Below are 15789 nucleotides of genomic sequence, written 5' to 3'. Positions count from 1 at the left end.
TTAACCTAATAACATTTTTCATGAAACAATATGAAATAAACTTTATTTTTTAATATGTTTAATGATGAGTGTTTAATCACTGTAAATATGCTAATATAACAATAAGAATTAAAAGTATTAAAATTTAGGAAATATATTAAAAATTATGTTATGGAAACTAATCAACTAATAAATAATTTAATTATATTTCATTTAGATTATTTCATATTTAAAAAAAACATTATTACATTGCATAGGGTAGTAACACTTTTTTCTTTTATTTATATTTTATATCTCTTTTTGTCTATGGTTCGTTATGGCTTCCTCCTATTCATATCCTGAATTATTTTTGGCGGGTTTTATATTTACCTTGCCGTTTTTTTATGAAAAAAGCAATGTTTTCCGATATTACTTAAAGTTTTTCTTGTATTATGTTTATGTATTAATAACGTGTACAATATTGTTGCCTGTAGTGCTGTTATATCCCCGCGATGTTACGAATCTAATGTAAGATATTGATTATTTTGTGCAGTCTTATTTTACTAAGCTACTTGAATTATTTTTATGTTTTACAGTGTAGCTTCGCGGTTTTGCCGTTATGCTTCTCATATTGTTGGAATAGAGTGGGAATTAAAGGGATTGGAACACTGGGATAATGAACAATGTTACATCGTAATTTCTAATCACCAAAGTTCATTAGATATTTTAGGTGTGTATTTTTTTATTAGTACTAAGTGTTATATTTACTTTTATAATAAATATTTTTGAAACATACAGTACTATAAAAATATAAGTAAGTTAAAAATAGCTTAATCTTAAACCAAATCAGTTCCCCATTTTAAATTAAATTTACCTAATTAAAGTGTCAATTAATGTTTTTTTTTTTAAATATTTAAATTGGTAAATAGGTATGTTCGAAATGTGGCCTCGTATGAAGCGATGTACTGTGGTCGCAAAAAGACCATTAATGTTTGCGGGTGCATTTGGATTTGGGGCTTGGCTCTCAGGATTAGTTTTTATTGATCGCTTAAGGACTGCGAAAGCTCGACAACTTATGAGAGAGGCTACTCAAAGGGTTATAGCAGACAAGGTAAAATGAAATCAACTTACTGAGATATTATAGAAAATAACATTTTAAAATATGATACTTTGTTTTTAGACTAAGCTGTGGGTCTTTCCTGAAGGAGCGCGGTATAATAAAGGCAGCATACAGCCTTTCAAAAAAGGGGCATTTTATCTTGCAATCGATGCTCAAATTCCAATCATGCCTGTTGTATTTAGCCAGTACTATTTTCTTGATAATGAGACTAAAACTTTTGAACCAGGTACCTGTAATATATAAAAAAATAAAATATATATTTTTTTTATTAATTATAATTTCCACTAAATATTACGTTATTTTTTAGGAAAAGTAGTTATAACAACTTTACCACCTATTCCCACAAAAGGAATGACAAGAAATGATTTAGAGGTTCTATCTGATATGGCTCGTGAACAAATGATTGAAGTTTTCAATGAAAGTTCTAAGGATTTAGTCAAACAAAGGAAAATAGCCATTTAAGAAATATGAATTCCACCCTTATAATATATAATTTGCTCCATATCATAGATATTTATATTATTGAGATGTGAATTTTTGCCAAAGATTTTAAAATTGTTAAGTTTGCACTAACAATAAATTTAATTTATTTATTTCTAGTCAAAAAGAATATCTTCCTGATATTTTGTTTGTCATACTCCATTTCTATTTATTTTAGAAGGCTAGTAATGTAGATAATAATGTTTATCTTAGTTGTTGTTATAGATTGTTTTGATTTGGAATGTGTCAGTATTCTTTATATACTTAAGTATTATTCCATGCATTTTAAATAAAACATTAAAGACAATTAATGTCAGATTTATTAGGCCAAGCCATCTTGTTAAACTTAAATCACTACATTACAAATGTTAATTTAATATTGTAATATTTTGTGGTTTACATAACAGTGATACATCTAATACAATATATATATATATATATATATATATATATATATATATATATATATAATTATTTACAGATTAACTTGTAATTGTAAAAATGAAAGCAGCAATGCTTTAAGCAGCAAATCTCGTAATGCAGGGAGCAAGCTCAGACCCAGCGCGGCATTGAGCTACTGAGCGAAGATGTACAAAATTCATCACCGTCAGATGTCAGGAGTCTCCTACGTTCCCCCCATTGGTCAAATCTTATGTTAAGCATTTCATTAAATTTGTGATAAATTTTTTTTTTTACTAATATTGCTTTACATAAATATATAATACACAACCTCTACTATAAACTATTTAGGTACAAAAAGGACTAAACAATAATTTCTTATTCAATATAATATTATGTTTTTACACCTTATTTTACATCATATTTCAGACTGGATTCTCACATTTAAAATGCAAAAGTTTATATTGAGTGTGATTAAAATATGATATGATTATTTCTATCAATGATTTTTACATACATTTACTTTATACAAGTAATATACATTTCATATCCATACAGAATACACTCGTGTCATTATTATCATCCATACAGATAATTTCATTCATTCCAATTATCTCCCCATCCATCATTTTCATCTGCTTCTTCATCGGGTACAAAGTTTAACTTATTGAAGTTTTCCGATTTTTCAACAATAGTGACTATTTTTTGTTTTTCTATAACTGGCATCATATCAGCGAAAAAGTCAAAATCGTCCTTTTCCTTGCTAATTTCTATCTTTTTAGTCTTTATATCCAATTCAGATATATCTAATATATTTCTTTTAGCTTCAAGAGCAGCTTTTTCTAGCAGTGCAGATTTAGATGTTTGTTTTTCATTATCGGTTATTGAAATTTGTGGTAATGATTCTGTAAACTGTGTTTCTCGTGGTATTTCTTTCTTCAAATAATAGTCATCATCTTGTAATTTGTTAATTGTTACTAATTGTCGGTTAGAGTTATCCCAATCATCCCAGTCATCTTCTGATTCAATTAGTTTATTCCTCTGAGGATCTATTGCTATTGTATCATTTTCTATTGCTTCACCACCAACAGGAGAAGGTCTTTCATTTAGAGTAATAGTTTGTTCAAATACCGGTGTACTTACATCAACTGGGAAAATAGGTTGGGAGCAATGAAAATCTCGAAGTACTTTGTTTGCCAAAAAGAAGTCATTGTCAATTTTTGTGTAAGTATTTGTTAAATTTCCCTTGGGTCTACCATCTGTAAATAGTTTTGATCTTTTTCCTCCAACTACTGTATCAGCACCTAATATAGGAACTAATTCACTGAGACAGATTAAAGTAGCAGCTACTAGATTATCATCTGTATCTTTTATACCTAAAAGTAACTGTAAATAAAAAAAAAATTAATAGTGTACTTAAACTGTTGTTAAATAATATAAAATTATATATATTATTATACCTCTGGTAAAATTTGATGCGAGAGTTCCTCGTGAGAAAACACATGGACAAATTTAGTAAAATGAGACAATAACAGCATACGAATTTGACTATCTCTTACACTAAACAACTGAAGTAGTCTTGGTTTTAAATGTTCCTTGAATATGTTAAGACTAAAGAATCCAGTAGATTCGCCATTTTGCAATCTCTCTGTGAACATAAATTAATGCTATAAATAATATAATTGGGAAAAATAAATTAATACTAAAATATAAGTACTCTTTATATAAATAGTAACAATAAGATTAACAGGCTATTATATAACATAACAGTATTTAAATATTAGTCTTTCAATTGTAAAAGATGAAATTAAATATCATACCATTTTTAGGTTTCAATATAAATGGTAAAACATCTTTTCGAGCTGTTTGATCTAGAAGAGTAAGTCTTGATAGTAACAATCCTCCAAGCTGTTTAGCTACAGTTTCTTCATCATAACACTTTAGGTGACTCAAAATGTTTGAGAAAAATTCAGTTCTTTCATCTTCATTTTTTAGAGGTAGGAAATTGAGAAATTTATATATGGAAATGAATTCATGATTAAAAAAGTTGTCTTTTAATATTTCAGATAAATTGGGTCTTTTTTCAGGACTTGGATTCTGCAGATCATTTCTGCAGTATGTTTTAAATTCCTTCAAATGGGGGACTTCATCTGCAATGAAAAATTTACTTTTTTTATCTAATAAAATAAATATAAAGAAATTTTATAGAACAACATTAAAATAATTAAAGTTACCATCACTATGGCCTTGAAAGACATCTTCAACTAAAACGGCAAAGGCATATTGATCTACCTTGGAGGTAATTTCATGTGAATCTTCATTTGGGTCAATTGCTTTGTCATACCTGAAAATATGCATAATGCATGGGTTGCATATTAATGGATTTGGTTCTAAAATACATAAAAGTGTGCGGTGTTTTTTTTTCTTGATATTTTTTTAAATATAATAATAATGTGTTTACATTATTGTTTTATTAATCCAAGCATTTTATTTGAACCCACTAATATAATAACCCATAGCACATGCCTCACATTTTCTTATCACATAGTTTTTATACAAATCCCTTGTAATATCTATCGCTAAATTTACCAGTCAAAATTGCTAAGTATAATTACCTCAATTGTTGTATAAATGTTATTTATTTAGATATAATAATAAAATTGTAAATTACATGAATAATACATGTATAATTAAAATTGAATGCAGGTAGAATAAGGGAACAAGTGTAGTAAATCATATTGTGGCAGAATTATTTTAATATAACTTTACCATGTTCCAACTGTGACAAGATGTGACTGCATGTGGAAGAGGTGCTTATTGGATATATATTTTGAATCCTGCGTAATATCTCTTATATCATATTATAAACAATGTTAAAATACATGGATATTTATCTAGATTAAAAATAAATCCTGTTTGAAACTAAGGGACAGATAATAACCTTCAATAATGTTATAATCTTATTTTATTAAAAATGCAATATTCAAATTAATAAGAAACTAATTTGTTTAAAATCCTTAAACCCTAACTTATGTAAAAAGTGAATCAGTACATTTTATAATCCTTTCCATATCAACGTAATTGAAAGTCACATTTAAAAAGATGGTTTGATGTTCATCATTTTATTATTAAATAAATACTAAATTTCAAATAGTTTTATTTAATTATACAAATATAACTATTAATTTTCTTACTAAGTTATTTGTTCCATTAAAAAAGACTATAAACATACCTGTGTATTCTAGCATGTTTTAAATAAGCTACATTTAATTCAGCAAATGTACATAAATATTGTAATCCTGCAAGTTTCCATTGGCCATCCCCAGATACATAAACAGATGATACACAGACATTGTTGTGTGACATGCCTGCCTGTAATTATACATAAATGATTATATTAATGAAGACAGCATTTTTAAGAGGATAATATTAAATCATAATTGTATCACCAATTTTCTTATCTCACTAACCTGTTCATGAAGAAAAACTAAGGCTTGCAAAATATTATTCAGTCCTATACAAATTTGAAGAGGTGTTTGCGAATTTAAAATGTGTGCCAAGGGCTGAATATACTCTGTAGCTAAATGAAAAGTAGATCTTTGCTGCCAAGCTGATAAGTATTTCACTATGCATGGATGGCGATACTTTAAAAGGTTCTGAAATCAGTTTAAATTTAGATAAGATAAAAACTACAAAATGTTTGTTTGTTTGTTTCTGCTACTAAAGAAGAAAGTATACCTACATTTGAAAACTTTTCTAACGGTGTTGACACTGTCCATAGTGGCCCTAATACTGATAATCCTTTAAAAACAGAAACTGAACCATCACTCTTTAAGCTAACATATCTACAACTGTCTTTAATGGTAGCCTGATAATGCGACCAAAAATCTGTTATTTCGATGGCCTTTTCTTCTATTTCTAGGCCGTTCAATTGAGAGTTCTCGTTACCCATCATGTAAATATTTTATATCATATAAATATTTTTTTGGTCATAATCTATGCCATTTCCATTCGGGATATTACAATAATCATTTTCATTAATTACCAAAGTATTTATTAGTTATATGACACAGTATGAATATATATTGTTTCTTTTCTTTCTTGTTACAAATGAAAACATTAATGAAATTATTATTCTTGAAGTTCTCACAACGTTAAAAATTGTAAGCTGACTGCTGACAAGGTCCTAAAAAAATTAGTTTATCAATATTTTGACAAGTGACATGTGACGACACGCAGTTTCAAATTATTGGTAGAGTTGAGTTATGCTATGGGTAAATACGTGTTACCCATAAAGATACTTAGAATTTTCAGAATTTAATTTTAAGTTTTAAAAATTCAGTAAGTCACACAACAGAATACATTTTCCATTTTGGATTCTTTTACGAGTCTTCTAAATCTCATGTTCTGTTATTGGTATTAAAAATAATATTAAAAACTTCGGCGTTTAAAAATCTTTGTAAAGAATAAAATCACCACTATATTTTTAAAAATCTTTTGAAATTGATAATGCATTTACATAACATCAAATTCAAGACTAAGCTTCGTCTCCATCGATACTGCTTAAGCTCACGACATCTTGCAAAATTTATAAATAAAGCCGACTTCCTGTATATTATAACTTTCATACATTATCTTAGGACTCTTAGTCATCTTTGAAAATTTGGAAAAGCTATGTTTGCTCTAGATTTTTCGCCTTGAAAATATATTCTACATCTTTATTAATGTTAATGAATTGTCAATGTCAAATTACTTATTGTCGGGATAAATTTGATAGGTACTCTTTAAGCCAAATTGTGTTAAAAAATGGCATTGGCTTTAATAAGAAAAGCCGTTTTATCTAATCCCAGTTCCTTGCGCAAAACTGTTGGAATATTTTGTAATGCCGCAAGAAACCGTAAGTCTGTCATTAGAACGTTTTATTGTATAAATAAATATATTTTAATGTGGTCGTTACGTCATAAAACTTTTAGATTGGAACTACCAATACAAGCCTGGACCATATCCTAGGACCCAAGCAGAAAGAGAAGCTGCTGCAAAGAAATATGGGCTAACTATCGAAGAATATCAACCTTATCCTGAAGATATGTGTTACGGAGATTATCCAAAAATGCCAGATATTGGTGCCGATTCTAAAGATCCATCGTATCCCTATGATTCGCCGGAATTAAAAAGAAATTTTAATGAAACGGTTAAGATATTTTGAAATAATTAATTAAGATCCGATTTTTCCATCGCCAGTTATTCATTATTTTAATATCAGCCCAATTTATTAATAATGAAAATGTCACTGTTTTATAAAAAAAAAATTGTTCTTATATTAAAAGTTAACTGGTGATTAAAAAATCCCCTATAGATATAATTTATTTTATGTGATAATTATTTCAAACTATGAAGCTAGATTAAATTTTTATCAATTTAAACAATTTTTTTTTCAGTTTCATGCACAAGCTGAAATATTTGGAGAGGATCGCTATGATATAAGCATGAGGCCTAGACTTCCTGTATTAACACAATTGACATGGTTTTTGTGTACAGTCACAGGCAGTTTCCTTTTGTACTTTTACTTAGAAGATTATAAGTTTGGAAGACCTGTAACTGCTAAGCAATATCCACAAGATGGTCCACACTACTTGTTCAGCCCAAAGTAGGAAAATAAGTAGGTAACAGGTTTCAGTGTAGTGTTTTGAATTATAGTTCAATCAATAAAATTCTGTTATCAAATAGATTTGTTTTATAAATTTATTGAATTTTTTTCTGACCTTCCAAAATGCATATAGATATGTATAACAAAATGTTAAGGAATAACTCCTTTTATTACTATAGAAAATATCAATGCACACAATTCATGTAGTTATATAAAAAACATAAAATTATTATTGCTATAGAATATTTAAAAGGCCTAAAAATATTATTTATAAATGCTTGTAAAATATTCATCTTCTAAATCATAAAGGTCAGCTGCTATGTCATCACGAAGTGACATCAATTTTTGATCACATTCTTGCTGTTTGGTACGAAACAATTTTGAATTTTGAGTTATAGCTTCATTGACAGATGGAAAATCATTCAGAATTAAATATTGTTTTATATCTGAAACTAATTTCATGAGTGACTCTCCTGCTCTAACTGAAAAGAAAGAATAATAATTATTTTTGTAATCCTTCTAACAATAGGAAAAACATAACATAAAATTAACTTTTTGTTCTTTGTCGTACCAATATTTGCAGCTCTGACTTGCATTTCGAAAGTGTCTTGCTCGATTTGTGTCATTCTGTTAAGTTGGGACTCATTTTCACCTTTAGCTAGCTTTATTATTTCTGAAAAATTAAAGTACATTCTTATATTTTAAAATTCTACAAGGATACATACCACATACACAAATTATTAAGACAAAAGTTCTTTTTGATTATCATAAAGTCACAATCCTTTGACTACCATGACCAATCAATGTAATCTGACTACCAGTACTGTGTCTTATTTGCTAAGATCGATCACTTTATACAGTAAAGTGACACACTTAAAAAAAATATTCTCACATTATACTATTACTAATAGTAAACTGTATTAGTTTAACAGGTATGATAACTACATTGAAATGTTACTATAGTTTTGCTTCCACAATATAACAATTTAAGATGAAAATCATTATTGTTTTAATATTGTATTCTTAAAAACTTTCTAAATTTGAACAATGCACATTCAAACAGTTCAACAGTACTAAATAATAAACCAGTAAACTAAATATATCAAGAGAATAATTAAGTGGCAACTTTTAAAAACATTGTATAGAGGTGTTGCAGTTTTTAAGCAAAACAGGCCTTTTAGTTTTCTGATAATAAAATTTTTATACAATTATTTACTCTTCTTTCTTAAAGATATGAAAGTTTACAGTGTCAAAAGTAGTCATGACTTATGAAAATGTAAGAAACTTGCTCCACATGCTTTATAGTGGAAATATTGAATAGCAGACACACATATACATTATGTAATAATTACTTTAAAATAAAATAAGTTATTACTTTACTTGCAAAACATTGTGACCTACATAGGGCCTTTTTGGTAATCCAAATTCTTGAGAGACAAACTAGGAAGTTATAAGTTAATATGTTCTTTGTTTTTGTCTTGACATACCTTCAAAATTTTCTAACATACTTTTAACATCTTCTTTAAGCCGTGTTGTGTAGGATTTAAGTAAAGCTTCTTTATTTTGTGGTAAATTTCGATGCATCTTTGGTTAATTAAAGAAATTATTTATATATAAAAAAGTGGTTGATTAGAAACCCATTTACTGCAAATGAAAAGTGAATGGTATACTCTTGAAATATATTGGAATTGGATTAAAAGTTAATATGTTAAAACTTTACGAATTATTAGATGAAAAATTGGTTTATTTGGAAACAATAACCATGTAAATTCTCATGAGCAGGCGTATGTCACTTTCAGACTATCAAGTGTGACAATTGTAGTGTCACATATGATTAGGGCTGCCAAGTTCAAAATCTAAATCGTGTTGAATTATTCGATATTCATTTTCACATTTGATCGCAAACCTTTTTTCATTCTTCAGTTTCGATCATCGTGTTTATTTTTTCATGTCAATAATTTTATTAATTAACGCAATTAAAAGTATATATATAAACTTGGTAATTAAAAGTACGCAATTAAAGATATATATATGACTTAGAAACGTGAATACCTATATGAGGTAGTATAGTAGGTTCAAAGGTCGATGTGCAATATTTATTAATGGGGACTATACAATAAATTACTGTTAGTCAGTCTTGGTCAGATAGCGGACGGGGTGGGACGATCACGAAACGCGGCAATTATATTATACTTACAAAAAAATAGAAGGTATGTTACCAGCGCCCTTAATTAGGACGGTTTTAGTTTGTTAGAACAAGCAAAGCGACTAGAGTGGCTAGAATAATAAAAATCCCTCCTATTCTTATAAAACCTCAGGCATTCCCTGTTTTGGGAAATAAATAATTTTCAGGGTTAATTAAAACAAATCGAGGTTATTAAATTTTACTTTTAAATTTATTATTTATTTTTTTAATTAAAATATTTTTTTTGTTTTCCAACTACACCCAAGAATCGTTGCATTGTTTGTTTTTGTTTCCGTTATCAATAGTACTTCAGCATCTTTATATGGATTAGCATTCTCCTTAGATGTTGAAATCTATAACACTCAATTAAATTATTAATAAAGAACGGTTGCCACGTATACTTCTATATTAACCTCTTGATTAAACTAATAATATTATAAATTCATGAAGAATGTTAAATGTTAAATGTTGACAACATTGTCATTAAGAAATTATAAATAGGAGAACGAATAAATTCTAATAAGATATTTATATATAACGAAGCACTTTAGGCTATTATTGGACTCCGTATTTATTTGTTTACATTGTCGACGAGTCGATATTTTTTAATATAATAACATAAAAATAAGCAAAAATTGAACAATAAACACAATGAACGCGCCAACTGTCAAGTTTGTTTCGCTACTTGAGTAGCCAACCTTGATAAAACTGGTTACGCGATTTGGGACAAAATATTTGATAATTCTATCTCTGTCTAAACTATTTTATTTTTATTTATTTTTAATATTTATTTTTTAACGTAATTTTTTTTCTCTTTCTTGTGTAAGTGAGAAGGAAATTGTCATTGCTTTTTTTTTTTTTTTTTATATCGCCGGGAGGGCAAATGACTCTACTCCACCTGATGGTAAGTGGTAGTAGAGTCCAAACGCGACGACGGCCAGTACAGACGGGAAAAACGTTCTGCACTAGCCGCCTTCGCCTTGCCGGCCCGCAAGATGCCTCTTCACGCCTCGTTTGAAGGAACCCGGGTTGTAAGAGGAGGGGAATACGTGAGCTGGTAAGGAATTCCATTTTTTGGAAGTGCGACAAAGAAAGGAGTTGCCAAATTTCTTTGTTCGCGATGGAATTGATGTCACAGTTAGGCGGTGACATCGAGAACCAGCCCGCGTGGACTTAAGAAGGAAGGGGGAAGCAGGAATTAGAGAGAATAATTCCTCAGAGCACTCGCCGTGATACAGTCGATAGAATTGCGTCTGTTAGTTTCTGTTTCTACGATTTTTTTAGTACGAATGACATGTCCAAACATAGATTATAAAATGCAGATGCGACATCGTAACCATAGATAAAGAAGAGGAAAGTAATACAAAATAAATATATTTTGCTATCATGTTTTATTTCCCCCATACTTGATTTCGTTTTTATATTGTTCTATAAAAATATATGTTGCAGATTTAAATAGATTGCATAAGACATCAATCACGTTGTGTGGTGTTGCTATTCTAATAAAATAAGTGACGTCGTAAATTGATTATCTCTAACATATATATATAATTGAAAAACATAAAATTGAATTGATGAATCTCCCGCACCAGACAGGGCGGTAAGGAAACATCTTAAATCGATAACTACAAGTACATGAAAATATTTGTTTAGATTTGAGAAGTTCAACAATCAACAATCACAACTACATGAAAAAATATCACACTATTACTTCTCTAATCGTAGAACTAAATGTGATTACAATATATATAATATTGAATTTTTTTTTATTAGATTGTTGAATAATTTAGGTAGTCGTGCAACAATAATACGACCATCTAACTAGTTTTAAAATGAAGTAATATGTTTGTATTTTAAAAGAGCATAGTACCTACTGCATAAAATACTTGTACCTTCTGTTTTACCTCTTTTTATTAGTCAAGGGACCGAGGAGAGAACCATGTGGTACACCAGATGAAATAGGTACGAATGATGAATAAAAGCTCTTTATCGTACATTAAATGTCATTAAGGGCCGCCAATAAAATATATATGCCACCGCCCATAGACATTGGCGATGTAGGAAATATTAACCCCTTCACATCGTAACACAATAATACCAAATATTGCGATTTGGCGATACGATATCCGATGAGTGTCTGGTATCAAAAAACCAGACGGATTCGCACAAAGCCTTACCATCAAGTGGCACCGAATTGCGTAATATAATATGTATTTATTAATTTTTTAACGTATTATAAATTTTTTAGTTTTAAAATTATAATCTTGAATTAACAATGAATAGTTAGATAATTTGGATTATGATAATTGACATCAAAACTTCTAGTCATAAAACTAAAGATATTGGTCGTATTCTAGAAAGGTCAATGTATTATTTTTAGGACTATTTAAAATGCATAAGCATATCCATTTGTCGCGAATATATGTAACCGTTTATTTATTCCTAATAATAAATATAATAAGCTGCATAATAAATATAATTAGCATAAGCTAGAATTTATGCTAACCTTTGAAAGGAGAGTTCCGTTGAGCGAGCGGAAGACGAGGTTTAGTGGATAAGAATCACGCATAAAGCCCCCAGAGCCCATAAGCTTTTGCGCTAATAGATATATAAGGGCATATTTTTAATAAGCAACACAAAAAAAGATAATATAATGTCTACATATTTATATTTGAACAACACAATAAGTGTAGATATTCGTTTTAAAACTTTGTAACAGCAGAGTATCGTGCGTATTCTTTGAGCCTAACTGCATTGATATTGATAAAGCCAGTGCTATCTTCGGGAGAAAATCCTCCAGCAACATCCATAGAAACTAAGTCTTTATTGTATAAACTTGTACTGCTCATTCTAGCTAGTACAGAAACTGGAACGAAGAAATAATTATAGGTGTATAAATATAACATGTAATTTTTTATGAGCATTAATTACCAAATTGTTTGAATTGAATCATAAGAATTTACGAGTATTAGTTTTACAGTAATAAATTATTTATTATGTATATATTGCAAATTTTAATTACTTACCAGATCAAAAATTTAACTTGCTGGAAAAATTATATAGCATTATATGTAATAGGTATATTTACCGTTCCCTTTAAAAATATGCAATGTAACCGTGCCGTTAACAGATTCTTGTGATAATTCCAAGCATTTTCTTGTATATGTAGCTTCAGGCGAAAACCAAAAACCATTATACACAAAGTCAGCCATTTTATCTTGGAGATACTTTTTAAGCCTGCAATATATTTTTTTAATTTTTATATATGCATTAGAATTTTTTCATTTTATGCATCAGAAACATCCATTTCCTTTAAATTTTTTGTTTACAAGGTATATTTTTCGATAATATATACATATATATTACTCATATAGGCATATTACACGTTTATATGTCAGTTAAAAAACTTCGACAGTTAGGATTATCTAAATTACCTGAAAACCTCCTTGTCGAGCGCGTACGCTTCTAAATCCAAATGAGCAGCATGCAGTATAGTCCCTGCTGGTGTTTCATAGAGTCCTCTAGACTGAAAAAGCGTAATTTTTAAACAAAAAAAATATATCATAACCCTTGATGAAAGAATCTAAATAAGTATGCTTATGAATAAGTTATATGTTTACAATGTTATATGACGTATCAGCAAATGACGAGCTGTAGACATGGGTTAGCTGATAAAGTCGAAAAGACGCTGCTGATAATAAATCAAACAATAAGATAATAAAAAGTGACCTTTGCAAAACACTGTAAAACAAATCAGGCAACTGTCTTTTTACAGCTTGCCGATTCTAAAGTTGTTACAACTACATTCTAAAGTTACAATTTAAAGTATATCACCTTAAGTCCGAGAAAACGATTTTCTACTATATCAATGCGACCAACGCCATGTTGTCCGCCAATTTTATTCAATGTCTCCACTATAGCTAGAGGATCAGATATAACCAATGCCTTTTCTTGTCCGCTTGGAATTTTAACAGAAATTGGCAAACCTGTAATTTTTATTGTAGTAAAATTAATGAAAAATCTGTACCAGCCATTACATAGCTCAAATATACATATAGTAAATTTCTAAAAATAATTTAAAAGCGGGGTATAAAACCTAACGGTTACCTACTTATCTTAATTTTGATCTGCTATTTTAAAAAGTTTTAGTTTCATTAACTTGTATTTATTTTAACGAAAATCGAAATGTTTTAATAAGCATAATATTTAGTGGAACAAACCTTTTTCAAACGAAATATCAATAGTACAAGGATAATCATCCGCTTCTTGTAGGTCACGGGTCATTTTATATATTCCAGTTGGAGGTATAGCACCAGGGTCTTCCAATACTCCCGATTCGTAGCTTATAAAAATTAAAGTATATAAATATTATAAGAATGAGGCAAGGGATCGCTTAACCGTCAGGTAAAACATCAAGATTAATAAACAGGTTATATAAGTTAACATAAATAAGGTTTTTACCTGATATGCATTATGTTTTCGTCAGTAGACCAAGGAGCTTTAGGTGTAGCTGTAACGGGTATATTCTGTTGTTTTGCATATTCAATAAGGTCGCTTCGTCCTTGAAATCTATTAAAGAACTCTGGTAGACGCCATGGAGCAATAACCTATTACAATTATGGTGTAATAAATATTATTAGGTACAAATAGTTCTTGGACGGGTGAGGCGGCCAAGCTGAAATTACAGTTAAATTTTATAGAAAGTATGTTATGTTGCCAAAAGTATTAAATATTTACCTTTCCTTCTGGCCATAATGAATAAACACTTAGTTCAAAACGAACTTGGTCGTTTCCTTTGCCTGTAGCTCCATGTGAAATGTACCTAAAATTTATTGAGTGATATTGTATTCATTTAAGTTAAGAGTTATATCACTGTAATTGTAAAAGTTAATTTTATTTATCTACAAAAGTTAAAAGTATTTTTTTTTTAATTATATTTAAAATCTTGCATGTTCGATAAATAATATGAATATATATATATATATATATATATGTAAAACAGCAATAGAAATAAAATACTTACTTGGCACCCAACTTTTTAGCAGCATTAACGATTCCTACGGAGATGCATGGGCGCGCTAAAGATGTACCTAAATAATACCGGCTCTCATAAACTAAGCCCATTTGTATGCCGGGTAACATGTAGTTGGTAACAAATTCTTTTCGCAAATCTTCAATTATCACCTAAATAAATAAGGAAAATAAGGAAAAATAAACTAATAAGTTTACAAAAATATAATAAATATAGTCACGCAATTATATTGAAGCTGTTATATGACGATGTTAGATAAACATAATATACACCTGTATTTGGATTACTTACATCTTTAGCTCCGATAAGCTTTGCCTTTTGTTTGGCTTTTTCAAAGTCTTCATTCTGACCAATATCCGCCATGTAACAAACAACATCGTAATTCTTTTGAATCAACCTAAAAATATGCAAAAACATAATTTAGGTGAAAATCGAATAACTGATTGGTTAGACTTCAGTTTCCTAAGTTGTTATTACCAGTTTTTTTTTATAAAGAAATAATAAGATCCTAATACTGAGCAAATTCTTACCATTTCAAAATACAACTAGTGTCTAATCCACCAGAATATGCTAATATAATGAGATCCTTTGCCATCGTTTGAGTAACACAATAAATCAGAATCAGAAATTTACTAAAACTGAAGAGTAATGTTCGTAGCTTTATAACACTAAACTAGATAACCTATGGGTCATTCAACAGTTAGATAATTGTAATAATCGCATTTTACATACTATTATTTATTTTCAGTATTATCACATTATCGTATCCATCAGTACATACAAAAATATGAAATTAGTCGGAGTTCTCCTAATCTCTCCACTCGGAATTCTCCTGTTAAAAAAAAAACTTTAATTGTAAAACTATACTAGTGTAAGATGTCTATTCGCGTCGTGTTGTCAACGGTATTAGCTACTTACTAATGTAAAATAAAATTATCATTGACCAAGTTTATTATAGCATGTACATA

General features: G+C 29.0%; 5 protein-coding genes across 6 annotated transcripts; 2 read left to right on the top strand and 3 right to left on the bottom strand.

Annotated features, from left to right (window-relative positions):
* Positions 1–294: 294 nt before the first annotated feature.
* On the top strand, positions 295–1722 carry LOC126776046 (1-acyl-sn-glycerol-3-phosphate acyltransferase alpha). Its single transcript, XM_050498308.1, has 5 exons — positions 295–486; positions 555–688; positions 888–1069; positions 1139–1304; positions 1386–1722. The coding sequence occupies exons 1-5, from the start codon at positions 296–298 to the stop codon at positions 1538–1540; spliced, it is 828 nt and encodes a 275-aa protein (XP_050354265.1). The 5' UTR covers position 295; the 3' UTR covers positions 1541–1722.
* A 48-nt stretch (positions 1723–1770) lies between these two features.
* Positions 1771–6146, bottom strand: LOC126774132 (protein-associating with the carboxyl-terminal domain of ezrin). The gene is made up of 7 exons (XM_050495474.1): positions 5700–6146; positions 5428–5613; positions 5190–5329; positions 4192–4301; positions 3778–4107; positions 3418–3605; positions 1771–3343 (listed from the first exon to the last, which is right to left on the bottom strand). The coding sequence occupies exons 1-7, from the start codon at positions 5910–5912 to the stop codon at positions 2555–2557; spliced, it is 1956 nt and encodes a 651-aa protein (XP_050351431.1). The 5' UTR covers positions 5913–6146; the 3' UTR covers positions 1771–2554.
* A 534-nt stretch (positions 6147–6680) lies between these two features.
* On the top strand, positions 6681–7702 carry LOC126774227 (NADH dehydrogenase [ubiquinone] 1 beta subcomplex subunit 8, mitochondrial). Its single transcript, XM_050495652.1, has 3 exons — positions 6681–6854; positions 6931–7148; positions 7396–7702. Exons 1-3 carry the CDS (start codon positions 6764–6766, stop codon positions 7606–7608), a joined length of 522 nt encoding a protein of 173 aa, XP_050351609.1. The 5' UTR covers positions 6681–6763; the 3' UTR covers positions 7609–7702.
* On the bottom strand, positions 7499–9448 carry LOC126774238 (mediator of RNA polymerase II transcription subunit 22). Of its 2 annotated transcripts, XM_050495670.1 has the most exons (4): positions 9325–9448; positions 9092–9248; positions 8176–8277; positions 7499–8086 (listed from the first exon to the last, which is right to left on the bottom strand). In XM_050495670.1, exons 2-4 carry the CDS (start codon positions 9186–9188, stop codon positions 7869–7871), a joined length of 417 nt encoding a protein of 138 aa, XP_050351627.1. In that variant the 5' UTR covers positions 9189–9248; positions 9325–9448; the 3' UTR covers positions 7499–7868. The 2 variants fall into 2 exon arrangements, with proteins under 2 accessions (XP_050351627.1, XP_050351620.1); XM_050495663.1 differs by having other exon boundaries at positions 9092–9406.
* Positions 9449–12440: 2992 nt separating this feature from the next.
* LOC126774171 (argininosuccinate synthase) lies at positions 12441–15490 on the bottom strand. Its single transcript, XM_050495565.1, has 10 exons — positions 15352–15490; positions 15113–15218; positions 14813–14973; positions 14527–14611; positions 14251–14396; positions 14010–14131; positions 13624–13775; positions 13224–13315; positions 12878–13026; positions 12441–12655 (listed from the first exon to the last, which is right to left on the bottom strand). Exons 1-10 carry the CDS (start codon positions 15414–15416, stop codon positions 12492–12494), a joined length of 1242 nt encoding a protein of 413 aa, XP_050351522.1. The 5' UTR covers positions 15417–15490; the 3' UTR covers positions 12441–12491.
* Positions 15491–15789: the final 299 nt, after the last annotated feature.

This window comes from Nymphalis io, chromosome 2, assembly GCF_905147045.1.
Source record: "Nymphalis io chromosome 2, ilAglIoxx1.1, whole genome shotgun sequence".
In the NCBI taxonomy this organism is placed as follows: Eukaryota; Metazoa; Arthropoda; class Insecta; order Lepidoptera; family Nymphalidae; genus Nymphalis; species Nymphalis io.
This window is presented reverse-complemented; position numbering and strand designations above follow the sequence as displayed.

Coding starts and splice junctions, on each gene's coding strand:
- LOC126776046 (XM_050498308.1), top strand. CDS start 296: ATGGCTTCCTCCTATTCATATCCTGAATTATTTTTGGCGGGTTTTATA. Junction 487..554: donor CGCGATGTTACGAATCTAAT/GTAAGATATTGA, acceptor TATGTTTTACAG/TGTAGCTTCGCGGTTTTGCC. Junction 1,305..1,385: donor GACTAAAACTTTTGAACCAG/GTACCTGTAATA, acceptor GTTATTTTTTAG/GAAAAGTAGTTATAACAACT.
- LOC126774132 (XM_050495474.1), bottom strand. CDS start 5,912: ATGATGGGTAACGAGAACTCTCAATTGAACGGCCTAGAAATAGAAGAA. Junction 5,330..5,427: donor TAGTTTTTCTTCATGAACAG/GTTAGTGAGATA, acceptor GTATAATTACAG/GCAGGCATGTCACACAACAA. Junction 4,108..4,191: donor CTTTCAAGGCCATAGTGATG/GTAACTTTAATT, acceptor TTTTCATTGCAG/ATGAAGTCCCCCATTTGAAG.
- LOC126774227 (XM_050495652.1), top strand. CDS start 6,764: ATGGCATTGGCTTTAATAAGAAAAGCCGTTTTATCTAATCCCAGTTCC. Junction 6,855..6,930: donor TTGTAATGCCGCAAGAAACC/GTAAGTCTGTCA, acceptor TAAAACTTTTAG/ATTGGAACTACCAATACAAG. Junction 7,149..7,395: donor AAAGAAATTTTAATGAAACG/GTTAAGATATTT, acceptor TTTTTTTTTCAG/TTTCATGCACAAGCTGAAAT.
- LOC126774238 (XM_050495670.1), bottom strand. CDS start 9,188: ATGCATCGAAATTTACCACAAAATAAAGAAGCTTTACTTAAATCCTAC. Junction 8,278..9,091: donor TATGTTAGAAAATTTTGAAG/GTATGTCAAGAC, acceptor TTAATTTTTCAG/AAATAATAAAGCTAGCTAAA. Junction 8,087..8,175: donor AGTCAGAGCTGCAAATATTG/GTACGACAAAGA, acceptor CTTTCTTTTCAG/TTAGAGCAGGAGAGTCACTC.
- LOC126774171 (XM_050495565.1), bottom strand. CDS start 15,416: ATGGCAAAGGATCTCATTATATTAGCATATTCTGGTGGATTAGACACT. Junction 14,612..14,812: donor GCTAAAAAGTTGGGTGCCAA/GTAAGTATTTTA, acceptor AATAAATTTTAG/GTACATTTCACATGGAGCTA. Junction 14,132..14,250: donor GAAAACATAATGCATATCAG/GTAAAAACCTTA, acceptor AATTTTTATAAG/CTACGAATCGGGAGTATTGG.